General features: G+C 41.1%; 1 protein-coding gene across 1 annotated transcript; it reads right to left on the reverse strand.

Moving 5' to 3' along the window:
* Positions 1-2,529: 2,529 nt before the first annotated feature.
* LOC114188764 lies at positions 2,530-3,987 on the reverse strand. The gene has a single exon (XM_028077403.1). It carries the CDS (start codon positions 3,985-3,987, stop codon positions 2,530-2,532), a length of 1,458 nt encoding a protein of 485 aa, XP_027933204.1.
* Between the last annotated feature and the right edge of the window lie 9,200 nt (positions 3,988-13,187).

Genomic DNA, 13,187 nt, shown 5'->3' on the forward strand with positions numbered 1-13,187 from the left:
TTAAGATTGAGTGTTTTAAAATGAGGCCATGGGAGCAATATTACATAATATTTCTTTCACACATTGCTAGGTACTAAATTTGATCCATGCTTGATTCAGATGAAAGCTTGTTGGTAACTTGAGTTTCTCCACCAATCTTTGGCTTACAACATTGTTGGCGCTTCTGTAATCGAATGCAACTAAACATGGGTTGCCTTCGATTAAACACCTAGTATAATAAACTTCCATTGTTATTCCAAATCTAGTGAACTAGGCTCTGAATACCAAATGATGTTGAATCCAGAGCGGTTGAGTCTTTTTATGGATCTATCAAGGTTGGAATGCTGATAAGCAAGAAATTTGAGAAATTATTTAAAACGAGAAAATAGAAATAGATAAGAAGATGTAGTGGAAATTAAACACGCAAACGAAAAAAGGACCTTTGGTAAAACTCAGGGATTCATGAATCACTCAGGAATATGGGAGAATCTGTCTCACTAAAATAGAAGAGATAAAACTCTAATATTTTCTGAATAAAACTCAATTTGTTTCATAGATGAAAATGGTTCAGCTTATGTAGAAGTTTTAACCACTGGAATTACAAAAGACACATAAATTGAAATTACATCCCACCGAAAACTATTAATGATCCTACTACCTAATGGCTGATTGTAACTAATATTATGCCAACCCAAAAGTCACCTAAAATAATTCAGCCAGGCATCCTCTTGGTCTCCCAAAGATTGATGACTAAGTTGCAATTCGGTCATCATTAGAATTTGAAATAAAACTAAACCAGAGCCCATTATTTTATTAAACAAAAATATAGTTTTGTACGCTAATTTCGCAATGAATTGGACCATATTTAAACAAACTAATAACATTACAAAATAAAAATAAAAATAACTCCAGCAAAGTGATGCATTAGTCCGTCTCCGTTTGTTTGACGAATTTGCTTCTAATCAGTGAACCAAATGTATAATAAAGCATTTTGAACAACAAGCTTCCTTTTCAAACATTGAAGCTGGTCTGTTTTATTCACTTGCTTATCCTTTTATTCCTGTAAAATGAAATCCCAAACTGCAAAAGAAAACATATTGACAAATAAATTTTCCACCATCTTTTTCTCTACTTACTTTTCTTTTCCTTTTTTGCATTTTCCCTTCTTTCTACAGTTTCTATTGCTTCTTTTCTCTATTCTTTCTTTTTCTATTTTCTCCTTCAGCCTATGTAGATCCTTACTGACTTGTCTTGGTGTCATAAATTTCAACTTCATTTTATGCCCCTCAGGCCTCAAATAAAGGGAACGTTCATCAAGATTGAGTGTTTTAAAACGAAGTCATTCCAATCCTAGAAGAAGATGGGAAGAGTCCATGGGAGCAATATTACATAATACTCTTCTTCCAAGAATGTAGTGGAAGTTGAATATATTCATATTTGTTCCTTTCCAATGGTTGCAATCCGTGGAGCACCTCTCTTGCCAACACTACCCCACCTTGATATGTAACGATAAATAATTCCATGCGTTATGTGATGAAGGATTGACCCCAACCAAGGATGGAGGCACATGCTTAAGAAGACTAAGCATGTTTAGAAAGGAAGTTCACTAATCCTTCATCCCTTTCATTTGTGTTTGTTATTTTTTTGATTCCTTAAGTTGGCTTAGTTGAATCAACTTTAGTTGACTTGTTGACCTTTGACTATGTTTGACTTGTTGACTATAGTTGACTTGACTTAAGCCAACATGCTAATCTATGTTTATTTGCTTTGTAGGTTAATTAGGAGTAAGAAAGCAATGCTAGGTGGCGCATGGTGATTGGGGAGCATAAATGATGTGGAGGAGAGAGTAAAGCAAAGGCATAAAGCATAAAGAAAAAGGCATAAAGCATAGTTGGCTCTTTTGTCTCTCATTTTTGTAACCTTATTTGACCTAGTTTCTAGAAGCTAGGGTTAAGTTGTTGTAGAAACATCGTTAGGTATCTTTTATTTGCTTAGAGGCCCCTAAACTCTTCTATATAAGGGGTGCTCCTAGACATGTAAAGGGTTAAACATTTTGAAGTTAAAAACACTCTTGTATCTCAACCATTTGTGAGAGTTTCCTCCCTAGGGAGTGAATACTTTTAAGCCTTATCTTGCATAGCAAGTGGCGGCACACATCCACTCATCTTCAAGGTTGTCATGGCTTCTAGCCTAGCCTTGTAGTGGCGTGCTTCTCACATTTTCACCATTCCTTTCCTTTCCATTTTATGTTTTCTTCTTCCTTTAATTGTTCTTGGTTTTATATGGTTTATGTGCTTTCCATTTCCTTTTTTGTTTTGAATCAATCCATCGCTTTGTGAAAGGAACCTTTTCATCTAGATAGCTTGCTATCTGAGTGTCTAGTGGAGATTTCACTTAGCTTTCTTAATCAACTCTCACCATATTCAATAATCTTAATTAACCCTCAAATGTTTCATTTTTCTCTCATTTTCCTATCAAGTGTTTCACTCTTTTTCTTTTTCCTTTCAAGTGTTTCACACTTTCTCTCATTTGCTAACTTTTCTCTCATTTTTATTTGATCCTCACACACCTCTTTAGGAGATAAGGGTTTGAGGACCACTTTTTATCTTGATACATGAAAGAGATTTTGTTAGTGAAGCCATCATGAATGGCTTTAATGTCATACCGCCACGGTCTTCCCAAAAGAATATGGCTAGCCTCCATAGGAACCACATCACATAAGATCTTATCTTGATATTTCCCAATGGAGAAAGAGACTTTAGCTTGTTTTTTCACTTGGACTTCTTCTCCTTCACTAAGCCATTGAAGTTTGTATGGCCTAGGATGTGGTTTAGTGTTCATCTTTGACACTAATCTTGAACTCACCACATTAGTACAACTTCCTCCATTAATGATTACCAAACATACATTACCATTAACTGAACATCTTGTATGAAAATTATTCTCCCTTTGAGATGCATCCTCGTCCTTGACTTGACTTCCCATTATCCTCCTAATCATGTACAACTCTCCTACATTAGCTTTCAACTCGCCATCACTCTCTTCTACCTCTCCATCATTATCATCAGAATCGCTTGTGTACTCCCAATTTTCCTTAAGAAGAACGGTCTTCTTTGTAGGACACTCATAGGCATAATGTCCCATGCCCAAACATTTAAAACCTTTCACTTCTCTAGTTCTCTTTGGTGGATGTTCAACTTTCTTTTGAACTATTTTTCGTTCATTAGAAAGTACTGAATTGCTAGAAGAGGTAACACCTTCTTTCTTTACTTTATCTCTGTAGTTTGAAGAATTGAAATTGGTAGAACTCTTTCTTGTTGTACTCTTTCTTTTAATTTGTTGTTCTACCTGTATGGCCTTATGCAATAGATCCTTCATCTCCACAAACTCCTGCAACTCAATAACATCTCTAATATCATGATTTAATCCATTAAGGAAACGTGCCATAGTTACCTCGGGATCTTCTTCAATTTTGGCTTGGATGATAAGAATCTCCATCTCCTTATAATACTCATCCACTCCTTTGCTTCCTTGAGAATGTCTTTGTAGTTTTAATTTTAAGTCCCTATGGAAGCTAGAAGGTACATACCACTTCCTCTTGACCCTTTTCATCTCATCCAAAGTGTCCACCAAAGGCTCCTCATCTCTAATCCTTTGTCTTTGCAACTTGTTCCACCAAATTAAAGCATAATCAGAAAATTCAGTTGCTGCAAGCCTTACCTTTTGCTCCTCACTATAATTATTACAAGAAAATACATGCTCAATTTTCAGCTCCCACTCCAAGTAAGCTTCAGGATCACTCCTCCCCTTGAAAGGTGTCACATTCAACCTTACTCCTTCTATTCTCCCTTCATTCCTTTGTGGCCCTCCTCCTCCTCCTCTTGGTGGGGTTCTATTCTCTAGTTGGTCCAACCTATCATGAAACTCATCTTGTTGTTGCTTCATCAACCTCTCCAAATGTTGAGATAATGCAACAATTTGCATCTGAATATCATTCCTTTCTGCCATGATTAACAAACAGATCAAGGTAACAAGAACAAAATATATATATGGTGTTTGAAAATTTTCTCGCCCACTCAAGTGTTTGCACTCACAGATTGGCTTTTACTAAAATAAAACACTCTTGCCTTTTACCACTCAAATTCTCCTTGGGTTCTTAGGCAATTCAAGAGATTATGGCCATAACAAAGAATAGTTCTCCGATATGTGTAAGGAAACGCTTGTAAGTAGACAAAGAAAGGTTAACAAAGAATAAAAAAGGCCAAGAAAAGTAGGTAAAAGAAGGAAATCAACAACAATCCTTCAATAACACCAATATATTACCTTATAAAAATTGTTCAGAGGCATAAATCATTGATAACGCTGTCGTTGACGCGTTCAAATTAATACTACTTATCTATAACAACTTCAGTATTGTTAAGAAAGTAGTCAACAAAATAGTAAGGGTAAAGTAACCCAAAGTCGTCTCCCAACGAACACAGAATTGATTTTTAACAAATTAGTTCTTATAAAACTATACAAAGCGGTTAGTCAAACAAAATAAAAAATATAGGGGATTCAGATAAACAAAGATAGAAATAAAATTTAAAAGATAAAAAGAAATAAAAACAATAGAAAAGAAAATAGATTGATTCCATTGCTTTTTCAAAATAGATTCATCATCGGTTATCTAAAGATTATTGCTCAATTAATTATTGTTGTAGATTTGCAAATTAATCAATGTAAAGTCTCAATTAATTTGTTGGCGTTCTCACTTTTAACCAAAGTACAGTCTCAATTAAAAGTGAGAACTTTTAGATTATCCATAGTAAATTCAATCAAAGTACAGTCTCAATCAAATTTTACTATGCCTAATCATGTCTATTCTTTTATCTCCTCACCAAATAAAAAGCTTAATTAATCAAAGTAAAGTCTCAATTAATTTTCGTTAGAGTAAATACCTTTAATCAAAGTAAAGTCTCAATTATTGGTAAAAACTCATTTAATCACATGAAAGTTTCTAAATAAAATCAAAGTAAAGTCTCAATTTAATTTAAAAACCCTTGAACTCATATGATCAACATGAATATAGATTTAAAATCATTACTTGTTACCAATTTGACGTTCAAACCCTTAAACTGAAGCTTTGAATACCAAATGATATGAATCTCATTGCACAAGGGCTGACTTAGGATTTTTTTTTCTTTTAGGGTTAGAACCAGTTATGACCACGAGATATTTTGTGGGCAGAATTAGGTATTCTTTTGAAAATTGGGTGAAGAAGAAAGTAATAAGGGGTGAATCTAAAAGTGGAAGGAAAGAATCACTCTTTCCAAAGGAGGCAACACACAAAGGATGGCAAAATCCTTTGATGCAATCAAGGGTTCTTGAATCACTCTCACTATTAGATAGAAAATTGAATTTCTAAACAAAACTTAACTTGATTTTATTGATACGAAATGTTTTAACTTATGTAAAAGCTTTAGTCCTCTTCCATTTGGGCCATGATGCAATTTACAACTTTTGTCTTTTCTCCTTCAAACTTGGGCTTGAACTCAAATAATATTGACAACACTTGTTGTAGAGCTTCTTTTGCTTTCTTTGCTCTAGATCTTGTCATAGGTCCTCCAAGTTCTTCAATTGGATCCTTGTCTTTGCTCATTGTCACACCCTGTCATTTTCCCTTCCTTTTGCAGTTTTTATTTCTTCTTTTTCTATTCTTTCTTTTTCTATTTTCTCCTTCAGCCTATGTTGATCGTTACTGATTTGTCTTGGTGTCATAAATTTCAACTTCATTTTATGTCCCTCATGCCTCAAACAAAGGGAACGTTCATCAAGATTGAGTATTTTAAAATGAAGCCATGCCCATCCCAAAAGAAGATGGAAAGAGTCCATGGGAGCAATATTACATAATACTTCTCTCACACATTGCCCTGTATTGAAATTGATCCATGCTTATTTCGGATGAAATCTTGTTGGTAACTTTAGTTTCTCCACCAATCTTTGGCTCACAACATTGTTGTCGCTTCCGTAATCGAATGCAAATAAACATGGGTTGCCTTCGATTAAACACCTTGTATAATAAACTTCCATTGCTATTCCAAATCTCGTGACCTTGGCTCTGAATATAAAGTGATGTGAATCTAGAGGGGTGGATTCGTTTTATGGATCTATCTAGGCTGGAATGCCAATATGCAAGATATGTGAGAAATTATTTAAAACGAGAAAATGGAAATAGATAAGAAGATCTAGTTGAAATTGATTGACGTCACACTTCCAAGAATGGAAGACAAGCCTAAGAATTTAAACACACAAAGGGAAAAAAGAGCTCTCATAAAACTCAAGGATTCTTGAATCACTCCAGAACTTAGGAGAATCACTCTCACTAAGATAGATGAGATAAAACTAATATTTTCTGAATGAAACACAACCTGTTTCATTGGCTAAAATGGTTCAGCTTATAAAGAACCTTTAACTACTGGAATTACAAAAGACACATATGTTTGATGAGATGCCTCGAGCCAAGGGACCTACAACAAGAGCAATGGCTAGGAGAATACAAGAGGAATGAGCGTTAAATGTGCATGCAAGGCCCAAGATGAACTTCACATGGGCCAAGGAAGATGTGAAGACCTAGCCTAGGACATTTTGCTTGTAAATACTAGATTAGGATTTTATTTTGGGCTTTGTATTTTGGGCCCAGTAGAATAGGGTTTTTTTTGGGCCATGAATTGGGCTTTAGAAGTAATTTTGGACCAAAAAGGGGAATTGGGCCAAATGGGCCAAAAGTAGTGTGTGTACTCTAGAAAAGCCTAGAAGCTTCTCAAACTTGCTCTCCAAGGATGAGAGTTAGCTTCCCATGGCAAGACAAGTGTGACTTGCTTAGGTGGCAAGTCACACCTCCCACATGCTCCTTTTTGGCTCCAAAATTCAACTTTCTAGACTCCTTTTTCCCTCCACTTTTTGGAGACTCCTTGGTCTCATTTTAGCTTATAAATAGAAGGCTTAGGAGATGTATTTTTTAGCTTGAAATTGAATAATGAATTGCTGCCCAAATTTGTGCACAAATCTCTTTTGAGCTCACCATAGAGTAAACTCTTCTCTAGTTTACTCTAGTCTTCTTCTTTAAGAGTTGGCCTCACCTCTCTTAAGAATCCTTTCACCTACACCAAACCAAACACCTTAAGCTTCTTTCCTTCATGCTTTCGCATCCAACACCATCCATGGAGCCTCCATTCTTCATGCAAGCTTCAATGGAGACAAGAAGAAGCCATCATGTGGTATCATGAGCCTTGGTTTTAGTGAGTTAAGTGCTTCTTCTAAATTTTTCTTTCAATTCCGTGTTGTTCATCATTTCTTCTACTTGTCTTGCTGTTTTTGTTCATTTTATTTTAAGTATTAATGTTTTTTTTACTTTGGTTCATCTTCAGTTGCTTCATCTTCAACCATCCTTGTGTCCTTTAGGTGTTCTATTTGGTTTCTACCGTTTACTTTTCATTTTAATTGAGTATTTGTTGTTTTTTTGTTCAGTTCATTCTCTTGTTCTTGAATTTATTTTGATTTTAAGATCCATATGTTTTTTCTAGAGTCATGTTTAATCCATATATGTCATTAATTCCTTGTTTAGCTTTTAATTTTCTTTGAATTTGTTAGTGATGTGCTGCTGAATTCTGTTTCAGATTTGAGTGCAGTATTAATCCTTAAAAATTAACACTTTCTTCTCTCTTTGAGCCTTGGAAATGAACCTTCACATCTAGATAACCTTAGTTATCTTAATGTCCAGTGGGAATTTTCCTTGTGCTTGCTTAACATCACCATAAATCACACTAAATTTCCTTTCAATTAATTGTGCTTTGGTGTTTTTTCATTTCTGTTTTTTAGTTCAGAATGCTATTTAGATCTTAGCAATGTCTTAGAGTCAATTTCCATAGTGTGGTGGTGATTCTGTTTTGTGGTGGAAACTAGCTGCTGTAAGAGCTATAAAAAGAAAGAAAAAGAGCACAAAAAGAATACAAGGAAGTGCCAAAAAGAATCAAAAGAAAAGATCAAAAGAAAGTGGCAAAAGAAGTACACTAGAATCACTATTGTCCCAACCGTACCTGAGTACCCGGCCCTCAGCAGACATGATGGCCGCCTACCACGCAGGGACACCTCTATCTGGGATAACACGGCCCTCAGTAGATATGATGGCCACCTACCACGCAGGGACACCTCCATCTGGGATAACACAACCCTTAGCAGACATAATGGCCGCCTACCACGCAGGGACACCTCCATTTGGGATAACACGGCCCTCAACTGACACGATGGCCGCCTACCACGCAAGGACACCTCCACATGGAGAACGTGACCCTCAACAGACCTCAACCACCCATCTCACGCGGGCGCCTTCCCCTGGACAACACGACCTCTAGCCAAACCCCATAGCCGCTTGCCCTGCGAAATGCATCCCTCTAAAAGTAGACCACCCTCGACGCATCTCATGGCCGAATACCGAACACCGCCAACCCTCGGAGGATCCCCTGGTAATTTCTCTCCTTAACACTGGACCCTAGAATAGCCAGAAGAGGAATATTGCGCCCAAAGGCCCATCGCAGGTAGGACCCACAGGTAAAAAAGTATAAATAGCACACTGTTCTATGCATTGATTACGCATTAAATTATTCTCTGAAACCCCTGACATCACCAGTGCTGACTTAGGCATCAAAGTGTCTTTTGCAGGTCCCTTGCGCCGCCCTCAAGTCCCCTTGGAAGCAAGAGAAGACCTACCCGAAGCAAGACGTCCAAGACCCTTTATTGATTTGTGGATTACAAACCTCGATTCCGTAAGAACAATTGCCGCCCACCGTGGGGCCGAAGAGTGTTTCGCAGATCCAAGGCTATAACCTCAGAACAAGATGGTGTCCCCCCCTTGGTGCCAACTGTTGAAGTTGGAGATCCCAGTCCAGCCTCGAAGATATCTCGCAACCTGAAAGCTCAAGCCATGATGCAGCAAGAGTTCGCAGAGCATAAGAAGAGAAATGTAGATGAAATGGAAGTGCTGAGGGAGAAAAACTCCCGCCTTAGGCAGAAGATCGAAGTAGATAAGGCGACTGGGGAACCATACCCCCCTCACTCGATAGTGGATGTCCCCCCTTACTCGAGAGTGGATGTGCCTCCCCACTCGAGAGTTGACGTCCCTCCCCACTCAAGACTTGATGTCCACCTTACTAAAGATAAAAGTGAATACAAGCCCACCGGGCCCACAATGGGCGGTAACTACAGCTCCTTCGCCTCCAGGAGGAACCGCCGCCACCCTTTCATAGACGGAATCACAGAGACACCTCTACCCCATAAATGGAAGGCACCAACCATTACGTATGATGGGACCACAGATCCAGACGAGTTCGTGTCCATTTACACCAACCAGTTGAGCCTATACTCCACGAACAACGTTGTGTTGTGCAAGTCATTCTCAGTAGCCCTCAAGGGGTCGGCTCTAGAATGGTTCATGAGCCTCCCACCCTACACCATCGACTCCTTCACCACGCTCACCACTACCTTCACCACCCAATTCGATACGAGTCATCGACATGACCTCACCAGAATCGCCCTCCTCAACCTCAGACAAGAGGAGGAGGAACCCCTCCGGGTTTTCATCGATAGATTTGGTGCCATCGCCGTGAAGATCAAAGACCTTACCCCTAACCTCATCCTAATGTATATGATGACCTCCCTCAGGCCAGGACCTTTTGCCGACGAACTGGTCATGCACCCCCCTCTGAGTATGCAGGAACTTCGAAAGAGAGCAACCATGTTCATAAGGGTCGAAGACATGAGGCGATACCAGAGCAACGCCCAATCCCCCAGTGCGAACAGATATCAAGAAGACCAACAAGGAGCCCACCTCGTACGACCATAGTTGCCCCTCAGAACGGAGACCACCAAATTTCTCAAACTATGCCCCCCTGAACGCACGCCAGTCCCGCATACTTGACGAAGTCTTGCAAGCAGAACTCACTCCCCCACCCAGAAAATACCATAACCTGCCCAACGCGGACCTAAGCAAATATTGTCACTACCATCGCAACAATGGCCACACCACCGATGAATGCGACACTCTATGCGACAAAATAGAAGAACTTGTCCGAGATGAACATCTTAGACACTACGTAAGGGAAACATGGGAAGGCCCATTCAGACCTCGATATGATAGGAACGATAACAGGTGGACTGAGCGATGAGATGATCGAAGAACCGAACGCAGAGAACCAAGGAGAGAGCCAGCCAGAACTTAGAACACAGAACAAAGGGGACCAACACAGCCACAACCACGATGAGCAGACGACAGACCACCTCTGCGCGGAACAATCAACACAATATCTAGAGGATTCGCAAGAGGAGGGAGGTCCTCCTCCTCCAAGAAGAGACACCTGAGAGCCGTCCAACAAGTACACGCAGTATCCAGCTGAGCGGAAAGAAGAATGCCACTCGTCACTTTCTCAGATTCAGATTTCCAAGGTACTGACCCCAACCAAGATGACCCCATGGTCATAACTGTGGAAGTCAAGAACTTCACAGTAAAAAAAGTTCTCATCGATCAGGGAAGCTCTGTAGATATCCTATACTGGAAAACCTTCAACAAGATGCAAATACCTCTCACCGACCTAACCCCCCACAACGAGCCCATATATGGATTCTCAGGTGAAAGAGTCCCGACCAAGGGATACATCGACCTCTACACCACGTTTGGAGAGGGGAGACAAACCAAAACGATTCTGATCCACTATCTAGTCGTCGACGACCACACATCCTACAACATCTTCCTTGGGCGACCATCCATCAATACACTAGGTGCCATCGTATCCACCTCGCTATGAAGTTTCCATCCCCGCAAGGCGACATCATCACAGTGCACGGCGACCAACACGCAGCCAGAGAATGCTACATGGCTAGCCTGAAACTCCCACACCCACCCCTGACAACCCACAACATTGAATAATCCCGAGCTGACACCACCCTGGCCGGTGATGACTTGGACCCCAGAATAAACTCCGAAGCACGGCTCGAGCCCGTGGGAGAAACAAGACAACTCCAACTCGAACGACAGGACCGGTTCCTCCAGATTGGAACCTCCCATCCTGAGGGAGAAGAGCGCCACATCGAGCAAGTGCTCAAGCAAAATGCTGACCTCTTTGCTTGGTTAGCAGCCGATCTCCACGGAGTTCACCCCAAAGTAGCCGCCCACCGGTTATTAGTCTTCCCAAATGCAGAACCTGTCTCCCAGAAAAAGAGGAAGCTTGGAGAAAGCAGAAGACAAGCAGCTATAGCGGAGGCCAACAAGCTAAAACAGGCCAGATTCGTCGGAGAAGCCCATTACACGACCTGGCTGGCCAACGTGGTGCTGGTCAAGAAATCCAACGGGAAGTGGCGCATGTGCGTGGATTACACGGACCTAAATAAGGCCTGCCCACGAGACGCCTACTCCAGCTATAACCAGATACCCATGGCCGATGAGGACATGATCAAAATCGCGTTCATAACAGAGGAAGCCAACCTCAACTACAAGGTCATGCCCTTTGGCCTCAAAAACGCGGTGCCACATACGAACGCCTGATGGATAGAGTATTCCAACCACTCATGGGCAAGTCTGTAGAAGTATATGTCGACAACATCATTGTTAAGTCCCCAAACGTAAGACAACACTCCGCGGATCTGGCAGAGGTCTTCAAAGCCTTGCGCACATACAACATGAGGCTCAACCCCGAAAAATGTACATTTGGAGTAGACAGCGGGATATTTCTGGGCTTTATGCTCACACATCGAGGAATCCAGGCCAACCCCGAAAAATGCCAAGCCATCATTGATATGAGAAGCCCCGCGAACATCAAGGAGGTACAACGACTAGTGGGCAGACTAATTGCCATCTCACGCTTCCTCCCGAAGTTGGCATATAAAACCAAACCAATGATCAAGCTCCTGAAAAAATCAACCAAGTTCGCCTGGGACGACACCTGCGAGCAAAATTTCAATGCTTTGAAGCAACTGCTCACCCCCCCGGTCCTTACCAAACCGGACCTTTCCCTCCCTCTTATAATGTACATAGCCGATCAGCAAACGCAGTCAGCTCCGCACTCGTCCAAGAGAAGGACAACATCAACAACCCGTATACTTTACTAGCCGCATCCTCCAAGACCCAGAAACACGGTACCAAATGGTGGAGAAAGTAGCTCTTACAACCATATTTTCAGTCACACACGATCATCATCAGAAAATCCTACAAAAACCAGATCTAGCAGGCCAGTTATCCTCCTAGGCCATCGAATTGTCAGAATTCACTATCCGCTACGAACCGCATGGGCCCATCAAAGCGCAATGCCTAGCGGATTTTGCCAACGACCTCAAAGAGCAAAGCCCCCAAGACACCTGGTGGACCATGCATGTGGACGGCTCCTCGAACCCGCTAGGCGCCAGCACAAGAGTGGTACTTGAAGGACCCGACAATGTCCTTATAGAGCAATCTCTGCGCTTCGGTTTCAAAACGTCCAACAACCAAGCTGAGTACGAGGCCATAATAGTCGGCCTCAACCTAGCACGAGACATCGGTGCCCAAAAGCTCTTATGCAAAACAGACTCCAAGCTCACCGTAGGACACCTCAATGGTGAATACCAAATCAAGGACCCCAAGCTCGCGCAATATTACCACATGGTAATGTCCTTAACCGAACACTTTGACACCTTCCAAATTCAACACGTCCCACGAAGCAACAATATCAGAGCAATCATCATCTCCAAACTTTCTAGTACCAAAAAGAAAGGGCGTTACAAATCACTCATGCAACACACCCTAACCACACCCTCCATTGAACAACATAACCAATGCTTAAACATCACCACCATCGGCACCTGGATGGAACCTTTCATCAAATACTTGGAAGAAGGAGTTACCCCGACAAACGAAGAAAAGGGATGGACTCGGAGAGCGGCACGATACACCCTAATTGGGGGAGAATTATTTAGAAGAGGTTTTAGTAAACCCTTGCTCAAGTGTATAACCCGTGAAAAGGCCGACTATGTCATGCAAGAGATACACCAAGGCATTTGCGGCTACCACTCAGGCCCCAAAACTATGGCTGCCAGGATATTACGTGCCGGCTACTACTGGCCTACAATAGAAGAAGACTGCACCGCATATGTCAAGAAGTGTGTCCAATGCCAGAAGCACGACCCTATAACACACATGCACCAGG

This window comes from Vigna unguiculata, chromosome 1 (genome assembly GCF_004118075.2).
Source record: "Vigna unguiculata cultivar IT97K-499-35 chromosome 1, ASM411807v1, whole genome shotgun sequence".
Classification (NCBI taxonomy): domain Eukaryota; kingdom Viridiplantae; phylum Streptophyta; class Magnoliopsida; order Fabales; family Fabaceae; genus Vigna; species Vigna unguiculata.